Source organism: Megascapheus bottae, chromosome 5 (genome assembly GCF_031878675.1).
Source record: "Megascapheus bottae isolate mThoBot1 chromosome 5, mThoBot2.hap1, whole genome shotgun sequence".
NCBI lineage: Eukaryota > Metazoa > Chordata > Mammalia > Rodentia > Geomyidae > Megascapheus > Megascapheus bottae.
The window spans coordinates 58,133,098-58,155,597 of record NC_143513.1 but is presented as its reverse complement, the minus strand read 5'-3'; the positions used below and the strand labels follow the sequence as shown (position 1 = coordinate 58,155,597).

Below are 22,500 nucleotides of genomic sequence, written 5' to 3'. Positions count from 1 at the left end.
ACAGTGCTCAGGCCCTGAGCTCAAGCCCAGGACTGGCCAAAAAAAAAAAAGGATTGCCATCAAATTAGTTAATACTAACTTGAGGAATATTATAATTACTAAGTACTAAAGTCTGAATTCAGAAGCTTATGCATGCCATTATATTTATTTTCAGCTTTAATTTTGAAATAGGGTCTTGTTTGCTGCCCAGGTGTGTCTAGACTGTGATCACTTATTTTCAATTTCCTGTCAAAGGTGGAGTGATAGGTATGTTCTACCACACCCAGCTTCCTTTCCTTGAGATGGCCTTTCCTACCCTGACTAGCTTGGATACTCCCAATGTAAGCTTCTCCGATATCAGGTATATGTTAGGATGACAGGCCCAAGCCATGGTGCTTTGTTTTGAAGTGGGATGATGTTTTGTGAAATTTTTCTGCCTGGGTTGACCTTGAGCTTCAATCTTCCTTTCTAAGACTCCCATGTAGTTAGTATTTTACACATGCATCATAGTACTCAACTGGCCTCATGTTCAAAGTCTCTGAAAGGACATGGAGGTCCCCTCCTCTGAGAGTTGCTCCCCTAATTCCTATTTACAGTCTCCACAGGTGGAACATTTTTATCACTTGTGTATTTGGCTCATTTGAGTTTAGTTTTCTGGGTTTTGTTTACATAAAGGAATTTGTGCCTACTTACCAAGCTCTCAACAGAGGAATAAAAAGTAGAATGGATTATTAAAGTACAAGATGCAGAATACCAATTTTCTAAAAGGACAGCTATAAAGTTATGTTCCATTCCATGTTTCGAATATTTTACTGTGAAAGGGATTCATTGCAAATGTGAATGCCTGTACGAACTACATTTGGACTTAGATACAAGTGTTTGAGACAATATCAAGATATAATTCTGCAGTCATTTTCAATAATCTGTTCTCTGATCTCAATTTACTTATGTACAGTGGTGTAAACCATAACTTTTACTTCAGAGATAAATCATCTTCCTCAAAACCTCATGCTTTGGTCCTGCTCTAAATCATTTCCTTTTACTCAAGGCTACTGCTCTACCACTTGCGCCAAGGAGCTACTTCCAGCTTTTTCTGTGATTAATTGAAGATAAAAATCTCACAGGCTGGCTTCGAACCACAATCTTCAGATCTCAGGCTCCTGAGTAGCTAGGATTATAGGCATGAGCCCAGCTCGGAAGCATCGTTTAAATGGATTATTCTGATAACCCAAACAGCAGAACCTTTGAATTCTAAAATTTCACCACAAATGAAGCTATTCCCATTTAATGTTCCTATCTTGCAGGTCAAGAGGTAGTGGATTTCTAAGTGTTTAAATCCAGGCATAGACACAACTTGTGGCACTGCTGGCCTCATAAATGTTTCCTGGAATTTTTTGATTTCTGCTGTGGCACATTGCAGGTTGCCTTAATCACATTTAATGACTTAATCACTTAACTCTTCCTAGAGCTAGCTGTACCTTGTCTTGATGAGTAGATTGCGAACTTTGCAGATTAGAACACCTACACACATGGGAGGCACCTAGTCAATACAAGTTGATTGGATAAATTATGAACCACCAAGTCATTAAGAGTTTCATTTGCACTAATTTTAAAAGCAAAAATTTCTCTTTGGAATTAACTATTCTCAGTATTCTTTCCATTTAGATTCAGTTAATGAAGAAAGCATCAGATCTGGAAAGAAGTAAATAAAAAATTTTCCCTGATGATTACAGTATTAGATAGCTAATTTATGAAAATAAACCAAACCAAAATCAACAATTATTTATACTCCATTGTTAAAAGATCTGCTTGTTCAGGAAAAAAAGTAAGAAGTAACATTGAAAGTTATAGCTCCTACTTATTATCTCTACAGATTTGTGAATTACTTTTCAAGAAAGTTTATTATAACCTATTATCTCATTTTCACATTAGTAATTAAAACTCAATGTTTTCACTTGTATATTAATGTTAATGAAGAAGGTATTGGAACACAATAAAATGGCATGCATTCTGTGGTTTGTATAGTGAATAGAGAATTGGACTCTCAGTCATTATCAATACCTTTTTTTTTCTTGCTTCCCTTGTAGGAAATAAGGGCCAATTACTACTTTATTCCTGAAAATAATCAGTTTATATTTTGATAATGCCCACGTTCTTTAATTCTTTAAGGTACCATTTGTTGTGTCATTTTATTCTATTTTCCTAGGTAAAAGAATCTCTTCATCATAGAAACAACCCTGGTAATTCAAATAAAACAAAATGATCCCTCTCTCTTCCCAATTCACGAGTAAAGATTTATAATTACATGGGATTCAGTGTAATAAACTTTGTGTATTTAGGTGGGGGGGGTGGGAAATGGGGACCAAGACATGAGAAAGGGTATCAATGTATGTGAAATAATGCACCTTCCATCTGGAGAATGTAATGTAACCCTTCTATTAATTATAATAAAAAATATGTGAAAAAATGTATCTAACCCTTCAAAATTGTTATGAAGGTAAAATACATGAAATAGTGTCTTAGTCACAAATGATCTAAAAGTATTAGATACAACTATAAAATAATTACATTTTTAGTAGAAAAACATACAGATACACAAATTATTTTAGATATTGAAAGAGATCTACTCCATTTGTGTCAAAAAGAAGTTTTATTCTACCTCACTAAAATGAGATCTTTATGACACTAGCAGAAAAGACATTAAACAAAGATATGTTAAACTGATTTTTAGCTACATTTCCTTAAGAGGATATTTAAGAAAATAGAATAAGCAAAATAAAATGGAATTATTCCACTGAATTATTTATCAATACATTCTTGCCCTTAAATGACCTGAAAAGTGATCTGGGCTTCCCTGTCAGGTCATTTCTCTGGCTCAGGTAATTTCTCAGATCATTTTAAGATCACATGGATAGAAAAGTTCAAAGTAGAACAGTCATCATTAATATGCTCTGCACAGTGAGCTTCTATAATTTTTTCTCCTCAGTCATCCATCACAGGACTCATGTTTAGCTTGTCATTAAAACATACGTTCATTGAATGGTCCAGGCCTGCATCACATTTGCTATGCATATTGGGGCTTAAAAAGTTCTGATGATACATCCTTAGCTGGAGAAATGTGTACTATTTAGTTAGTGCTTGATCATATTAAGTCGACTGACTTAAAAAAATAAAATTTTAATGGGGCGCAGTGGCTCATAACTGTAATTCTAGCTATGCAGGAGGCTGAGATCTGAGGGTCTCAGTTCAAAGCCAGCCAGGGATACTAAAGTACATGAAACTCTTATCTCCAGTTAACCACTAGAAAACCGGAAGTGGCACTGAGGCTCAAGGGCTAGGGTGGTAGCCTTGAGCTGAAGAGCTCAGGGAAAATGCCCAGGCCCAGTGTTTAAGCCCTAGGACTGACCAATCAATCAATCAATCAATCAATAAGTAAATAAATAAATAAAATTTTAAAATCTATTGAAATATATATAAATCTGTTAGAAAATAAAATTTCCTTTCAGAATGTCCCTTAAGATATCAAACCAGCTTGTGATGATGTAAAAAGTATCAGTCCTACTTTGACAGGTAATCAATCACATTATCATATTTTTCCTAATGCCAATTATTGATTTAACAAACTTTATTGAATATTTTCATTATAATAACATATGTGAAGCATTGAATACCTACTGAAATTGCCCATAATGGAAGAAATACATACTACAAAAATACCACAGTATTCCTAGGCTAATGGACCCTAAAAGAAATAATGAGGGAATGACAGAAACTTTCACACTAGAAAGATGATTTGCCTCAAAGAATTCCAATAGTGAAATGACATTAAAACACATATGTGTTCCTAGTGATATCCATTAAGTAAGGATAGTAAGTGATTTACTAAGTAACAAAAATAAAGTAAGGATAAATTCAAATGGACATAAAACTGTTGCGCACTCTGGCTATAAAATTTTATCTGGATTTACAAGTTTCTTTCTGGATTGTTTAGGCTTTCATCATGACATTTTGGCTCCAGTGATTTGAATTTATCTACTCTTCCATTCAGCTTTGGGATTTGAGGTATCTGAACATTAAATTTCAGTCCTAGCCACAGTCCTTAATAATAAAGTGGGTGCTAATTCAAATAAATCAAAGTAGCTCTTTACAGAAATGAAATGGAGAACACTGAGTACTTAGGTTTTTAAAAACTTAATTTAAAAAAAAGCAAATTAAGAGCCTGAGAAGTCTGAGTTGGTCTCCTCAGTCATCCACATATCTCATAGATATCTATTATGTTCCAGATATGCATATATTTAAATATATACAAATATATACTTAAATATATAAATATATATTAAAATACATGCAGCATGTAAAGGCAAGTAAATATGTACCTTCATAATCTCTTCAGTGGTCATCTGTATCTGGTAACATATCTTGCATTTCTTCAAGTGAATATCAAATAAACTTCGAACTGATTTTGAAAGCTATCTTTCTAGAGCTGGGAGTTGGTAGCTCACACATGTAATTGTAACTCAATCTGAGGATTACGGTTTGAAATCAGTTGAGGTAGAAGTATCTGATACTCAGTCTCTAATAAGCAATATCAAAGAATGAAGACAAACCAAATGAAAGCATGAGACACTGAGTTCAGGACACATGAATGGCGCACACACACACACAGACACACACACACACACACACACACACACAATGCATTAAGTAATAGATATTTCTCCCAATGGGAACATAATTCACTGAGAATGCTACAAAATTTATTTTGTCCATGAAACTGAAGATTTCTAATTCAAGTACTCTTTTTAATCCACAACCTACTGTATACTACAGAAAAACAATGATTTATTTTTCTACTTAAAAGAGACATATCTGCCCCCTAATTTGATATAATTTATACAATTTATACTTAGGTGAATTAGATATTTGAGCTGGGCACTGTGACTCATGCCTGTAATCTTAGCTACTCAGGGGGCTGAGATCTGAGGATCAAGTTTCAAAGCCAGCCTGGGCACAAAAGGACCTGAGACTCATCTCCAATTAACTCCAAGAAAATGAGAAGTGGGACTTGGCTCAAAGGTAGGGTGGTAGTCTTGAGCTAAAGAGCTCAGGGACAACACCCAGGCTTAGGAGTAGGGTAGTAACCTTGAGCTGAAGAGCTCAGGGACAGTATCCAGGCTGAGTTCCAGCCCCATGACCCACAAAACAAACAAACAAAAGGATGAGACATTTGGAGCTTCTTTAAATAATTGTAGAAAAAAAAAGTACTTAGTAGTTATTGCAAGATAGAATGTCTGTTATTTTCTGGCAGAGGTACAAAATCAGCACCTGGAATGGAAGGACTTCTAGAATAATAAATTACTTCTTGTTAGAAGTGGAAAAAAATCAGCTGGGTGTGGTGGCTCATGCCTATAATCCTACCTATTCAGGAGGCTGAGATCTGAGGATCAAGGTTCAAAGCCAGCCCTGGCACAAAAGAACCTAAGCCTCTTATCTCCAATTAACCTCTAGAAAATGGGGAAGTGGGGCTTTGCTCAAGGGTAGGGTGGTAGCCTTGAGCTGAAGAGTTCAGAGACAACATCCACGCTGAGTCAAGCCCCATGACCCACAAAAAAAAAAAGAAGTGGAAAAAATCATATGGGTAAACCACAAGGCCGGGGACAGAGAAATAATGTTCCTATTCCCATAACGTTATTTTTTTTTCTTTTGTTCATTCCGCCTTTGGTTTACTCTCCTATCTCACTTTTTTTTTTTTAAATTTTGGTACCCTTTTCTTTATAAAGAACTTTATATGATTTAGGGAAATGAGGTAGAATCACAAAGAACAAAGGATAAACTAACGCAAAAATAATACTCACAAGACACTATGTTGAAAATGAACTATACTCCTGAGGGGAAAGGGAAAGTGGGAGAAAATGAGGGAAGGGTAAAAATGTTTAACAAGAAATATACTCATTTATACCTTAAGCAACTATAACGCCTCTACATCACCATTACAATTTTAAAAAAAACATTGCAAAAAAGAAAGAGAGAGAAAAAGAAAGAATGTGAGGGAGGAAGAAATGTAGAGAGGGAGGGAGGGAGGGAGAAAGGAAAGAGAGAGAAATAAAAAGAAAGGAAGGAGGGAAGGAGGGAGGGAAGAAGGGAGGAAGGAAGGGCAAAGGGAAGGAAGGACGGAAGGAAGGAAGGAAGGAAGGAAGGAAGGAAGGAAGGAAGGAAGGAAGGAAGGAAGGAAGGAAGGAAGGGAAGGAGGAAAGGAAAGAACCTTGATTTCAATTATTAAACTACTAATTTGAAGAAAAAATAAAGGCACATATACAGGTAACATTGGTTCCAGATAAAAATGTGTGATGTAATGTCACAATAGAGAAAGTGTGTTGAAATGAGATATAAATGCGGCATGTCAATTAGTGACTGTTCCAGGAAGGAGGGATAAGTTCACTCAGGGAGACTTTGAAATCAGAAAATACTTTTATGATATATAGACAAGAGAAGAGCCACTTTAAGTAGAAGTAGGAAATCTAAAAAGTCTTAGATTCCTTAAAAAAAAAACCCTCTGAAAGTGCACATCAGTCATCGGTAAGGAAGAAAGGCTGATAATATAAATAAATAAATAAATATATAGCGAGCTAGAGAAACATAAAATTACCTGGCAAAGAGCTTTGAGTGGAATTTTACAAACTATGATGTTATTCTCTTTCAGTTGAAAAACTATGGATGATTTTCAAGTCAGGAAATGAAAAAATAAAAGATGTATGGAAGGATAATGTTGCAAACAGTGAACTGGTACAGGATGGTAGAAGTAGGATGATCAGTGAGGAGTTTACCATAGCAACATGAAGATAACGATGGCCAGCACTGTGGTAGGAGAATCATAAATGTTGAAGAATGAATTCAGGCAATCACTTGTGAAATATAAGTTTTGTCATTTCCTGGTCCCCACATATATATATGCAAAATGCTTGAATCAAGGATATACAGGGACTTGAATCTGTACTGAAACTCATGGAAATTAAAACATACAGGATGTTCCTAATGCTTATGCAATCTACACTTATTTTTTATGTTATTGTTCTAGTTGCTCAAAGAAGACTGAAAGTGAATAGCATATTAGGAAACTCAGTTGGGAAGATACTGAAAATGTATTTCCACATAGCCCTGTGACTAAAATGCTGTAATAGTCACCACCACAGTAATGCTGATGCTTGGTTTACAGAAATTATTAGTTCAAATATTTAATCAGTGTCTCATATCATATTTCAGATGTATTTAGAAAATAATATAAGCATACAGTTTTACTTTTGTGTGGTAGGGGAGGGGGAATTGCATCTATTTCCAGGTATGGGGGTGGGGAGTAAATCTTTTATATTTTAATCTTTTTTTTTAAATAAAAATCTTATTTTATTGTAAAGGTGATTATTTTAATCTTTTAAAATTTAAATTACCCATTTATTTTATGCCATTACTAGGGCTTGAACTCAGTGCCTCAAGTTCTTGCATGGCTTTTTCCAGTCAATGAACCATAGCTCCATTTCCAGCTTTTACTGGTTAATTGGGGATAGGATAGGAATTTCACAGACTTCTACTTGGGTCGACCTGGAATTACCATTCTCAAATCTCAGTTTCTAGAGTAGCTAAAATTATAGGTGTGAACCACCAGCACCTGGCTTAATTAATTATTACCTAAAGTCAAAAAAGAATGCTATTTATATATTGCCAGATTTTGATACAGGGTACATTGCATACAATTTACATCAATTTAAATGTGTTTTTTGTTGTTGTTGTTGTTGTTCTTGTGGTTGAGCTTGAACTCAGGGCCCATGCAATGTCCCTGAGTTTTGTACTCAAGGCTAATGTTGTATCACTTTGACCCACAGTGCGACTTGAATTTTCTAGTGGTTAATTGCAGTTGAGTATCTCGTGGCTTTCTGCTGAGGCTGCCTTCAAATTACCATTCTCAGCTCTCAGTCTCCTGGGTAGCTAGAATTACAGGCCTGGCAATGTTCACTTTTATGAGGGAAGACAGAGTATAACTTTTTAAAGTTTTCTTTTAAAACACATTTAATACATAAGCTGCTCAAGAAATACCATTTTGTAAATGGTGAAAAAACTAAATCTTTCTAGCTTTATCAAATACATAGAACACTACCATTATCAGCAGTCCCTCTACTATCTGGGGAACATGGGAACTTCTTAAGAAGTAAGCTTTTGAGGTTATATAACATATACCATTGAGAGTCTAAGAATCACCACCTGATAATATTTAAAGAAAACATTATTAGCATTAAGGGATTGTACAAAGAAGTTACAATTTCCTAAATCAGGTTTCCAATACAATGCTTCTTGTGATGGTGATTTTTTTTTTTGGGGGGGGGTTAGTCATGACTCTGGGTTTGAACTCTGGGGCCTGGGCATTGTCCCTGAGCTCTTCAGCTCAAGGTTACCACCGTACTCACAGTGCCACTTCCAGTTTTCTGATGATTAATTGGGGATAAGAATCTCAAGGGACCTTGTAATTCCTGGGCTGTCTTTGAACCACTGTGATCCTCAGATCTCAGCCTCCTGAGTAGCTACAGTCATGAGCCACAGTGCCTGGACAATTGTGAATATTTTTAACTTCCTTATCATGACATTGTTTTTTAAATCAGCTCTAAGACATGGTTCCTAAACTCCTATCCAATCTCCAGCTAAAGGTATTATCTCTAGACAGCTTGTCTATGCTAAGATACAAAAGATTTTATGTAGTTTCTGAATGGACCAGAGGCTCAAAATCCTCAGATCTTCTAAATGAACCTGTCTTTATCACTGCTTAGTACTAAATATAAAGAGTTAAATGCTATTTTCTTAAGCAAACAGTGCTAAATCTAAGAACCTATTTCTTGCTAAGCCTGATTGAAAGCAACACCTTTTGTGAAGTTATTTGATTTTTTATATTTATGTGCTTGCTTACATCTTAGTTGCTGGATCATAACTCTCTTCACACATTGACTTTTGGTCTCTAACATTTTTCTATACATTTTCCCCTTACTGGAGTATTACTTGCTGATATAGATCACTTGTCAATTCCTAACAGAGTATATTTCACATAATAAGCAATGTATACCTTTTTTATTCCTATATTTTTATTGTAATTAATAGAGGGGTTACAGTTATATTCACCAGATAGAAGGTGCATTACTTCACACACATTGATACCCCTTCTCATGTTTTTGTCCCCATTCCCTTCCCCTCACCCCCCTCATATTATTTTCCTCCCTTCCCTTTCCTAGTTCAAATAAACAAATAAATGTATATACAATATACCAGATAGCAAGGTAAGATACTGTAACAATATGGGAATAACCAAGGGACAACAAAAGAGATGAGAAATAACAGTACATTAAGAACAACAATCACACATTATCAACAAATGGATGACACTATCCACTGGACCATTCAACCTGCTAAATCGAACCTCTACTTGAAGAAACTGTGAGGTAGCAGTTCATTTTTATATTCTGGTTAATCTCTCAGTTTCATAGCCACCCTCAATAATGGCATGTATCCAAACCACAAAGGACTAGTTACATGACTACTCTGAGTTATTGCCCAAAGAAATGTGTTGCTTCTTTTGTTGTGAGAATAATAAAGACCTAAGGCACCTATGAAAGGCAAGAGAAATGTTAATGTTTGCCTGCACCCTAGAATAAAAAGTCACATTATAATGGGGAAATTTACCTTTTTAGATTGTAGTTACATAGCTATCCCTAGAGAAATGTAAATTGTATTCACTTTCTCCCTATATAAGATCAAGTCATAGTGCCTAAAAAGTGTTCTTATTTTTCTTTTCCTATGAAAAAAGTCTTCTTTAAACTAAGATGTTAAAAATACATTCAGCAAATGTTAAGAATACAGAATCAAAAAAGTAGAGCCAATATAATTTTTTCTCACCTTTTGTATTTAAGATATTACCAAGTTTAATGATGAAATAGCTACATATTGACATCATTTATGAGAAACTGGGTGGTACAATTTAATCAGGTTTTATTAGAAATGGAAAATTTATTTATGTCATGAATTTATTTTAGGAAATACCTGATTGATAATGTGCTTGATAGAATGAGTATCTACCATGAACAAGCTTTGACTTATACCCACCATCTCTCCCTGTCTCTCTTCCCTCAGTCTCTCTGTCTCTGCATACACATACCGGTAAAGACTGATAGTAAAACTACACTGTTGGTAGGAGTGCAAGCTCATTCAATCACTATGGAAAGCAGTACAGCGAGCTTCCCTATGACCCAGCAATTCCACTACTTGGCATTTACCCAATTGTCCAGAAACAAGGACATACTAAATCCCCTAGCACAATGATGTTCATTGCAGCACTATTTACCGTAGCAAAGATATGGAACCAATCTAGATGCCCTTCAGTTGATAACTGGATCAACAAGCTGTGGTATTATACACAATGGAATTCTATGCTGCTGTCAGAAAGAACAACATCGCCCCATTTATTGAGGCAATGGGAAGAGTTAGAAAAATCATATTAAGGGGCCGGGAGTTTGGCCTAGTGGTAGAGTGCTTGCCTAGCATGCACGAAGACCCAGGTTCAATTCCTCAGTATCACATACATAGAAAAAAAGCTGGAAGTGGTGCTGAAGCTCAACTGGTAGAGCTCTAGCCTTGAGAAAGTCCAAGGACAGTGCTCAGGCCCTGAGCTCAAGCCCAGGACTGGCAAAAAAAAAAAGGAAAAAAAAAGAAAAATCATATTAAGTGAAGTAAGCCAGAATCAAAGGAACATAGGCTCATTGGTTTCCCTCATTTATCAAAATCAGTAAAAGCCTTGGGCTCCTAGCAGAGATTTACAATACAGCAAAACCTAGATATATAAGGCCATATAGTATGACACTAAATAAAAGACCTCCAGCATATAGAAACAAAAGCCATATAATCAGTGATTGTTGTCTTTAATGTACTATGTTATCTCTCATCTCTTTTGCTGTCCCTTGGTTATCCCATATTGTTATAGTATTTTGCCTTGTTATCTGGTGTATTGTATATATATTTATCTGGCTATTTGAAATAGGATAGGGAAGGGGGGAAAACAAGATGGGGGAGAGGATGGGGGAGGGAAATGGAGACATGAAAAAGGGTATCAATGTTTGTGAAGTAATGCACCTTCTATCTGGTGAATATAATGTAACCCTACTATTAATTTTAAAAATAAATGAAAAAATTTATAGTAAATTTCTTAATATATGCCAATCCATGCTACAGAAAAAGTAATGTAAGACTTATGTTGACAAAATTATTAATTTGAGGAAAATTAATTTTGTAAAATATATCCAATTCAAGACTAAATGTTATGCCTCAGTACTATTGTTATTATTACTACTGTTATTTTAGGAGATTTCCTTATATTTTTATCCATATAATACTAGTTTTTTGAAAACATTTTTAATACATTTCATATAGCTCATTACAAGGGCAATATATATTACTTTATAAGAAATATGATAAATCTTCTAAAATGTCCTATGAAATGATTATCATTTTCTTCCTTATGAAGAGAAGAGCACATTCTTGTCAATAACTATAGATCATTGTTACATAAAAATGTTATTCCTTGCTAGGCAGTGGTGGCTCTTGCCTGTTATCTTAGCTACTCTGGAGCCTCTGAGGAATGAGGTTCAAAACAAGCCAAGAAAGAAAAGTTTGTAAGATTCTTATCTCTGATGAACCATCAAAAATCCAGAAGAGGGGTTGTGGTTCAAATGGTAGAATTCAAGCCTTAAGCAACAAAGCTCAGAGATAGGAGGACCAGACCCTGAATTCAAACACCAGGACTGACACCAAAAAATGAAAGTTATTCCTCAGATAATAGTAAAAATGTTAACTTTAGAAACAGCAAATGTTGATTGTATTATGCAAACTGGTGTCATATGACTGAATTTAAAATATAGTGTTATTTACTGAAATTAGAAACATTGAATATACTGAAGGATGAAATACATGAAAGCAATTAATACACCGTATAAAGAGCTCAGTATTACAGAAATTCTCTAGCATTACACAACTCCCTGAGTTCATTCTTCAATGAAGAAAGGAAAAAGAAAACAAAGAATGAAAGAAAGGAAAAAAGAAGAAAGAAAGATAGGGAAGGAAATAGTAAGTGACACATTGTAGGCTTATTCAATTAAATTTAATTTCCTTCATTGTAAAATATCTTCACCTTTACTTATTAAATTTCGCTAACATATTTCTAATTTACTATTAATTCCAATAGAATATATATGTATTGTGGGTGAGGGGGTCATGGGGCTTGAACTCTGCCTGGGTGATGTCCCTGAGCTTTTCAGCTCAAGGCTAACACCGTAACCCTGGGCTTGGGCATTAAACCTGAGCCCTTCAGCTCAAGGCTACCACCCTACTCTTGAGCCAAGCTTAACTTCCTGTTTTCTAGAGATTAACTGTAAATAAGATTTTCAGGTCTTTTTGTGCCCAGGGTGGCTTTGAACCTTGAATCTCAGATCTCAGCCTCCTGAGTAGCTAGGAGTACAGGTGTGAGTTATCATATCTGGGTTAATACTCACATTTTTTTTATTTACTGGAATATCTGAAAATGTTGATTAATCATGTTTAAAAGCATCAAAATAGACTGAGCATTGCTATGGGTATATGCTATGCATTGTTTTTCCTTGACTGACCATGTCATGAAGTAGGCTCAAAAATCTTCTAGTTAAAAGTCAGAACAAAGTGAGATTTTTCTTCAAATATACTTTTCACTTAGTAAGTGGCACAAGAAAGTTGAATGTGTGGTAACCATTAATGTCTAATCACTTAAAATCATAATTTCCTTGTATACATACATGAAGGAAGGAAGTAAAATCAATATGGTTAGCTTTTTGCCAATGGCAAAGATCTAATACTTATTAGACAATATTATTGTTCTCAAAATGTACAATAAATTTCAAATATAAGCAGAGAATTCTTTTTTCATATATTTTTATTGTAATTAATAGAAGGGTTACATTATATTCACCAGATAGAAGGTGTATTACTTCACAAACATTGATTCTCTTTCTCATGTTTTTGTCCCTGTTTCCCTTCCCCAACCCCTCCCAATCATCTTTTCTCCCCTTCCCTCTCTGATTTCAAATAATCAAAAAAATATACACACAATATATCAGATAACAAGGTGAAATAATGTAACAATATGAGATCACCAAGGGACAGCAAAAGAGTTGAAAGATAACAGTACATTAAGGACAACAATCACTTATTATATAGCTTTTGTTTCTATACCCTGGAGGTCCTTTCATTTATCGTCATTCTATATGGTCTTATGTATCTAGATTTTGTTCTATTGTAAATCCCTTCTAGGAGAGCCCAACGTTTCTTCTGATTATGACAAATGAGGGAAACCATTGAGCCTGTGTTCCTTTGAGTCTGGCTTACTTCACTTAATATGATTTTTTCTAAGCCTTTCCATTGCCTCACAAATAGGGCAATGTTGTCCTTTCTGACAGGAGCATAGAATTCCATTCTGTATAATACCACATCGTGTTGATTCACTCATCAACTGAGGGTATCTGGGTTGGTTCCGTATCTTTGCTATTGTAAATTGTTAAGCAGAGGGATTCTTGAAGATGGAATGATGTCATTTCATATGGTCATTTGTCGTTTGTCCATTTAAATAGCTAGTTTCTATTGACAAGTCATTTGGAAGGTATAATTACATTCAAAACAGGTCTTTCTCCTTCCCCGCATTCCCCCACCCCCCAGATAAACTTTCACGGGAAAACTGCTTAAAATGGATATCCATTTTGTAAGTATACAAAAAATGAAAATACTCAATTTTACTCATTTCCTTCTGGTATGTTTAAAAGAAACCAATATGATCATAATAACTATAGACTCATTTATATGTAGACTCATTTAACTATAATAATTTACATAGTCTAATTGAAATGAGAAATACTTCAGGTTTCTAATATTTGTGACCTTTTATGGGTAGAATTTTGTTTTCATGTTTAGGAAGAAATTTATCTAACATATCACAGAAATAAGTTAATAGATAAGTGAAAGCAAGGTTTTACATAACACTTTTATTAACACTTTAAAAAAATGAGAACTGATCTCTGAGATGAACAGTGCTTATCCAGTCATAAAGCAATTATCTCAATTTGCATAAGACTTTATTCACCTGAAATGGTCACATTCCTACTACAATTTAGATTTTATATTAAAAAAATTAGTTTACATGTATGTATACCCACTTTAGGGTATTAAATTCTTCAATGTATGGATGTGAACAAACAGGATATATTAACAACAAGTAGAAATAAAAACATGATCTCGTTTTATTAGCTAATAAACTGCAAAATGGACAATTTGTATTATTGTGGCTCAACAATTTTTCCATGTCTTATCTTCTAATATTGTACACTCTTGGACATGTAAAAATTCTTACAAAAGCTGGGCGCCCCTGGCTCATCCTTGCAATCCTAGCTACTCACAAGGCTGAGATCTGAGGATCACTGTTCAAAACCAGCGTGGGGATGGAAATTTCCAAGAGACTCTTATCCCCGATTAACCACCAGAAAACCAGAAGTGGTGCTGTAGTTCAAGTCATAGAATGGTAGCCTTGAGCTGAAGAGCTCAGGGAAAGCGCCCAGGCCCAGAGTTTAAGGCCCATGATTAACAAAAAACAAAATTCTAATAGCACTGAATGATGAATACACATTGAATTGTGCTGTCCTGGGTTAGTGCTCACAACAGCTATGCCAGTATCTCATAAATCAAAATACTACTTGTTGTTCTTCTTTATGTATTTTTCTTCTTATTTATTTATTTTTCTTCTTATTTATTTATTTATTTTGCCAGTCCTGGATTTAAGCTCAGGGACTGAGACTTTCTCAAGGCTAAAGTTCTACCACTGGAGCAACACCACTTCCGGCTTTTTTCTATATGTGTGGTGCTGAGTAATGGAACCCAGGTCTTCGTGCATGCTAGGCAAAAACTCTAGCACTAGGCAAAACTCCTGATCCTACTTCTTATTCTTAATGAGAGCAAGCTACACTTCTCAAGGAAATGTGTAACCATGGAAGTAATTCAAAGCTTTGACTGAATAGATGACTTCTCATTTCATACATACTATGCATGTGGTTGCTTGTTCTGGGACATAAACTACCTACTAAATTTCTCATGCCCATTCTCCCTGGCTAGAGAGAAACTTTAATTTTCACTGACAAACCTGGATGTAACTTTAATCTTAATATATTTCATAAATCTTAGTCTTTTTTTGTTATTTTCTGTATTTATTATCTGGTACCAAGGCATAAACGCAAAGCTTTGCACTGTCCTTGCTTTCTTGCTCACAGTCGGTGTCCTATCAATTGAGCCATGCCTTCAGACTCACTTTTTGCTGGTTAATTAGAGATAGTATCTTGTGAACTTTTCTGCCCAGGCTGGCATGCAGTTGTGATCATTCTGATCTCAGCTTCTCAATTACTGAGTTCTACATTCATGATCTACCTAATTAATTCTCCTTTAATGAAATGCAGTAACCTTAGGTTTTAAGGTATGTTCATAATGTGAAAATGTTCAATCTAACATGTCTATAGGAGGTAAAATAAAATTCTGCCAAAGTCGTCAAATATGTATTGAGTTTTCAAGCTTTATATTACAAGCTGAAGTTAAATTTTACGTAAATATGTAAAATCTTTATACTTTAGTCTGCAATTAGGACAAATTATTATGGAAACAATACTCAACCTTTAATAATTTAGTCATGACTCTTTCACCCCTAGAGAAAGAAAATTTTAAGGCTTAACTAGTGTTAGTGAATATGAAGATGAATACTCTCAGTGTCTTCTTTAGATATAAAACAAGAGCAGTAAGCTACAATGCCATCCACTAAACTTGTCTGACATACTTTGCCTAAATTGTGGGATTTCACACCATGGATGTCAGATAGCATCTGTATAGTTCTATAAAATTCCTTCAGAACCCTATAGGAACCCACAAATTTCCACAAATGGCACGGCAGGGATATAACACATTTTAGCTGAAGGTACTGTACCTCTGGTAGGATCTTTTTATTAAGAGGAACTAGAATGAGTTATAAGTGCCACATATGGGGACTGGAATAATGTAAAAAGAACAGCAGCTACTGATCCACACTTGTATCACTTTAAAAAAGATGAGATGATAAAGAGATGGCATCATCGTCAGTTCTGTACAATCACTTTGGAAAGCCATCTCAAAGCTAACTAGCAAAGTTAATGAAAAAGTTTAGAGATTAAATAAAAATGGAATTAAATCAAAGAAAATTATAAGAGGCAGAAAGGTTAGGGGGAAAAAATTAAAGGTGACTGGGAAAAGAAGTGTTAATAAGGAAAATCTGTGACCACACAAGAGAGGTCAAAAACAGCTTTTATGTTTAGAATTTCATAATGTAACAAAATGACACAAAACATCAGCTTAATAGGAATGAAAACAATGACAGTGAGTGTGGCACACTGCTAGGATTATCAGTCACTTCCAACTACTTTTCTCTGAAATACACAGCCACTCTGATTTCAAATGCTTCCATCCACAAAAAGAAGATCTAGATTGATAGGAAATTTATATATAAAATATCACCAGGAAGGTATGGGATCTGAAAATTCTGTATGTGCCTAGAAACAGCAATTGAAACTTTGAGGTAACCAGTGAAAATATAGTGAAGAAAGAAAATATTATGAGTATTTTCATTATGGTTTATGACAATTTATGATTTAGATTTTCAATAATGTCTTTCAAAATGGGGTCTGGAAGTCCCTTTTAACTGCCTGTTGGGGCAAAAATTATTATTGACCACAGGCACTGAAGTAGAATAGTGCAATTATTTCTATAAATTGAGGCCCTCAAAGGAGCAAAAGGGTATGGCCAAAATGCCTGGGACTGTGGCATATAGAAAGTTTGTGTCATGGAGAATATGACATACATTTGAGAAGCTGATCAAAAAGATAAATGTGACATCTCCTAAATCCTCAAACAATACTAAAGAACTGCTTTTTTTTATGATCTTTTATTTCCTCACCCTAAAATTTTGGCTCCTAAGAATCCAATAATCATTTTTAGTCTTATTTCCAGTATACCAATATTCTCTTCAGATTATCATTATTTCTCACATTCCAAACATTTGATGTAATAAGTGAGAAAAATAATAATCACTTGCAAACATTATAGAATATTTAGCAAGTTGAACTTTGAAGTGACATAGAGGCTAAGGGGGTTCAGAAATGACACATAAGAAATGATCTAAAAACTGAACAGTGGGAGAATGCGGTAATCAGAAAGAATGACATGACAAGGAGAGCTTTGTGCAGGAAGCACTTAATACATAATCAGCTTGGGGAAAAACATTCGGTTTGACCTCTAGAAACATATTTTAGAAATATAAAAATAGGAACCTCACTTAACATTTTACTAGAGAAACAAAAAGGTAAATCTGAGCCAACCAAGTGATAATAAAGAGAAACAATTGCTTAATTACAACGAGGAAAGAATGTAGTTGAGCTAAACATGATGGATACATCATTTGATTCCTCTTTTTGCTCCAGATTGGCAAGGAGGCAGGAAGGATTCCATTCTACCAGTATGAGATCTGGCACGTCTATCCCACATGTTTTCTTTATAAACATTTTAGTCTAACACAGGGAAGAAGATAGAAAGTTTAAATAATTTCTGCTTAAAGACAGCATCAATTCTAATTGGTTAAGTAGTTTTAAAAGATGTAAATGTCTATATAAAATTTGAAATTAAACTTATTTTTATACATTTTTCATAGAACTTTGAAAGGTCCAGCAATAAAGTAATATTGACACAGATGTAAAAAAGAAACACTATTATTAGTATCCATCATGACATGAAGCCCAGAATGTTCAAGTATCCTATACACACAATAGGTCGTTTAATCAATGCTTTGGAAAAGGTAAAAAGTAGAACATTTAAAGTATCAAGTACTTACTTTGACTCAAAAGGCACTTGAAAGGGTCAACATGAGTTTAAAAAGTATTTACACAATGCTACTTTGCTTCTGTCTTTCCTACTCCTCCCTAAAATTATCTTGAATATACATCTGAAATTTATACTTCAAGATTTCAATAAATTTTTTTTGCCAGTCCTGTGCTTGAGCTCAGGGCCTGAGCACTGTCCTTGGACTTTTTCAAGGCTAGAGCTCTACCACTTGAGCCTCAGCACCACTTCCGACTTTTTTCTATGTATGTGGTACCGAGGAATCAAACCCGGGTCTTCATGCATGCTAGGCAAGCACTTTAACCACTAGGCCAAACTCCCGACCCCTTCAATAAATTTTTTAAAGTCATTTTTAGTAAGTTAAACTTTAACAAAAGCTAGGAAGTGAAGTGAAAGGGCCTGCCAATTTCTAGTCACATAAATTTGAGTGTGTGTGTGTGTGTGTGTGTGTGTGTGTGTGTGTGTGTGTGTGTGTCTGTGTCTGTGTAAATTATTTTTTTAAAACTTCTGGGCTGGGAATATAGCATTGTGATAGAATGGTTACCTTCAGTACCACATAAACACAAAAAGCCAGAAGGGTGCTGTGGCACAAGTATTAACCTTGAGCAAAAAAATCTCAGGGAAGGAAAGGAGAACAAAAAATGATGAGAGGATTGACAAAGGATGAACGAGTGTAACAGCAATTCTCTTAAGACAACATGTTGGAAATGAACCTGACAACTTTGGGGAGGGAGGTTTCAGGGGAGAAGAAAATTGGAAGAAAAATGTGGGAGGGGTTAAGAGAATGTTTGAGAAGAAATGTACTTACTACCTTACATATGTAACTATAACCACTCTGTACATCACCCTGACAGTAACAAAAACAAAACAAAAGAAACAAACTGAGGGACAATGAGTTCAAGCCCCAGGACTGGGCGGGGGCAGTTAGAGAGAAAATGAAGAAAAAAGAAAAGACAAAAAATCCCAAACCTTTATGAAGTATACTCTGCCTTTATGAGAGTGAACATAGCCAGATGCCAGTGGCTCACACCTGTAATCCTAGCTATTCAGGATGCTGAGATCTGAGGATTATGGTTCAAAGAGATCCTGGGCAAGAAAGTTTGTGAGACTCTTATCTCCAACTAATCACCATAAAATAAAAGTGGCTATGTGTTTTGGAGTAGTAGAGAGCTAGCCTTGATCAAACAGAACTCAGTGACAGTGCCTAGATCCCAAGGTTAAGCCCTACAAAAAAATTATGATGCCCCCCCCCAATATTATGACTAGCTATTTGTCTTAATATCTCTAGTTAAAAGAGAATTTCCATGATTGTTATGTTCCTGGCATGAATTTCCTTTGCAAGGATCTTAGGAGGTAGAATTATTATTACTCATTTTCAGTGAGAAGACCAGGGACAGAAGTAGAGTGCTGAGTCTAGGATTGGAATGCCTAACATCCCACAACAAAGCCCAGCTATTGACACATAAATGTGTCAGTATAACTAACAAAATAGAAAACATACCATGAAACCAATCTGTGACATAAAAATGTACTATAATTTATTTAATATATCATTATTTCAATAGTTATACAAAGAAGTTGCCATTCAACAAAGCAGTTTATAAATACCATACATCTTGATCAGTGTCATCCCTTTCAACATTCTCACTTATCTCCAACCCACTTCTCACCATACTTTTCTTAACTTTGCAGGATATTCATGAATTTTTGACTGAATTCTCTACCCTACTTCTCTTCATTTGTCTATTTAAATGTCACCTTTTTCACTCCTATTTAATGCTTTGAACTATATGCAGGTATATGCATGTATATTTTAACAAATGACCCAATTAAGTAGATGCTTTTCTTTTGGCTCATAGTATGTACAAAATAGCTTGAGTATTAAAGTTTTTCTTAAAAGATGAAGACATCAAATACTGAGATGCATTTCACCAATATTTTGTTCCTACTACACAATAAAGTTTATATAGTGACAGCAAAAAAAGATTTAAAGAGTGAAGATTCACTCAATAATTTGCAAGATAATGAAAAGTTTGGTTTTACTTTATATCACTTAGGAAAAGACAAGATTGGATATCCCTCTAATTTTTATCTTTTCTGAATTCCATTTGTTACAAGCCAAGGAATGGTGGCTTTTTCTTATATATGGAAAATAAAAATATTTTCATGTGCACTTTATGTAAGCATAAAGTTTGTGATATGTTAACAACAAATATGATAATTTTATAAATCCACAGCAATGGTACATCAGGCATTAAATATGTAACTTTTATAGAGTACTTTGCACATACTGCTATTTCTCTGAGATATTTTTATTAATTTTTTTTATTTCAGTATATAGAGGGGTTACAGTTATATTTGCCAGAGAGAAGGTGCATTACTTCTCACACATTGATATCCCTTCTTATGTTTTTGTCCCCATTTCCGTCCCCCAACTGCCCCCCTCATTTTTCAAAATATCCCCTCAAAAATATCTCTGAGATATTTTGTAATTAAACTTTACTTAAATTAATAATAAAAGCAGAAAGAGCAATTGCCAAGTGAAAAACACTGCTAAACTAACTGTGCCATCATTCAGCCCAATTATCATTTCAAATTCTGAAATGTAGAATTTAATAAACTGCTTTATTAAATCATTAATATTTTATTTTAATATGCTTAGCACTAGATAATTTTGTTTAAAAATACTTCTTTACATTCTCTATTTTCTCTATATGTTTTGTAACCACTTCTATGTCTTGTCTAGGAAGAAAGGGAGATGTTTCAAGAGCCAACCCACTTTTATTATGAATGTCTTTCATTTCTTTGAAATAGGTCTTTTTCTTTTTCAAGGTGGAAAACAGATTCTAACTCTTGTTTGCTCTTTAAAGCTTTATTATTTTAGCATATTCCAACTGGGAGTGAGCATTAGCATACACAAGTGGACAGCTGAAAGTAAAGGCCTCAAGCTACCCTGGCCTGCCTGGTAGAATAGGTGGGAAATCAAAACTTTTGTCTGATTGCTCATTTTCCTTGTCTTGGAGTGCTTCTATTCTCAAGAGCATATATTCATGTTCTTTCTACTTCCAGTTTTATTACTTCTTTTGTATTATTTAATACATATAAAGACACTTCCAGAAGACAAATTTTTTTCCATTTTGGAGAAGTAATGGTTTGCAACCTGAAGAAACACATTTAAGTTTTGCACTATGTATTTTGCAAAGGTGAGAAAGTACAAGGGCCATAAAGCAATTAGGCATATGATCTTAGAGACAATAACACATCAAAGATTGTAAAATGTTTAAAAAGTCAACAAAAGTTGTACAGTGTAAAGGTTAAATGAAAATTGGCACATGTAAGTGTTACATTTCTCTTTTAGCTGTTTGGCCATATATTAAATGCAAAATATAAAGAAAGTATAAAAATGGGGGAAAGAACTAATCTCACTTCATAACTGGAACTTAGAACTATATGATGTTAATTCTACAAAGAGTGAATCTAAGTTACAACTCATCTGAATGAATGAATGGTTCATATACTTCATTATTCAGATTCCAATTATTTCCTAAGGAAGTATAAGTTCTACTAGGGTTGACACTGTTTTTGTAAACAAGAGGCTGATATGCTTAATACTATTGAATATGACTAGGCATTTAATAAAGTGTCATACACATTTCTGAAACCCACAATACATCAATTTTTAATACTTCTTCTCTCTCAGCTCCATTAAAAGGATGGTAGGGGAAAGATTTTCAAGTAATTAATGATATAGTTAGCTGCTAAATATTAATAGGAATCGTAGTCTTGCATAAAATATAACATATAAACCTTTCCAATACAGACGCACCAGTAATTAAAGTTGAATATGTAATTACACTGATTTATAAGACAGGCAAAAAGTTACACATTACTGGCTTCTATGTAAACTGTGGGTAACAGCTAAACTTTGCATTTTACGGTTTATAAAAAATGGGCAATGTCTTCACTACAGTTCATAAATGGTTTAGAGACCTGAATGGTAGTAAAAATTACAACTTATTCCATTATGAATATTCTTATTGAACCACACAAACCAAATGGGTGATATTGACCTATGAAATGCAGAATTGCCTTAGACTCTGCCTTATGCCCCAGAGAATTTCAGTAGTAGTAAGAATTTGTACAGTACTTTTAGAACAATACATATAAGGCATTTGAGAGAATCTACAAGATGTAATCAAAGTGATTTTGATACACTGTTTCATATTCATATTGTGTATACAATTCTACTTAACTGTACTTGAATTTTTATTGTTGTTTTTACTTACATGCCATTAAACACTTCAGGAGAATGTTAAATTTTTGAAGACTATGGATAAATATCTATTTCCCCTCTAGGGAGTCTGGTAACCCCACTTACATGTGTGGCTGAGGCGAACAGCCTGGACTGCTGTTCCCATTGCTGTCGATGTGGTCCAGGGAACCATTGAGGTCTTCATGGACAGCCTGCAGGAGGCCGCTGGATGCGTTATTGATTAGTCCAGGGTTGCTTAGCAAAGG

General features: G+C 34.6%; 1 protein-coding gene across 1 annotated transcript in view; it reads right to left on the bottom strand.

Annotated features, from left to right (window-relative positions):
- The window catches only part of Foxp2 (forkhead box P2), a 437,066-nt gene that overhangs the window by 9,800 nt on the left and 404,766 nt on the right, over positions 1-22,500 (bottom strand). The window contains exon 19 of the mRNA XM_090333180.1: positions 22,361-22,500. This exon is cut by the window's right edge and continues 24 nt beyond it. Coding sequence (XP_090189306.1) covers positions 22,361-22,500 — 140 coding nt within the window. The remainder of the gene's footprint in view (positions 1-22,360) is intronic.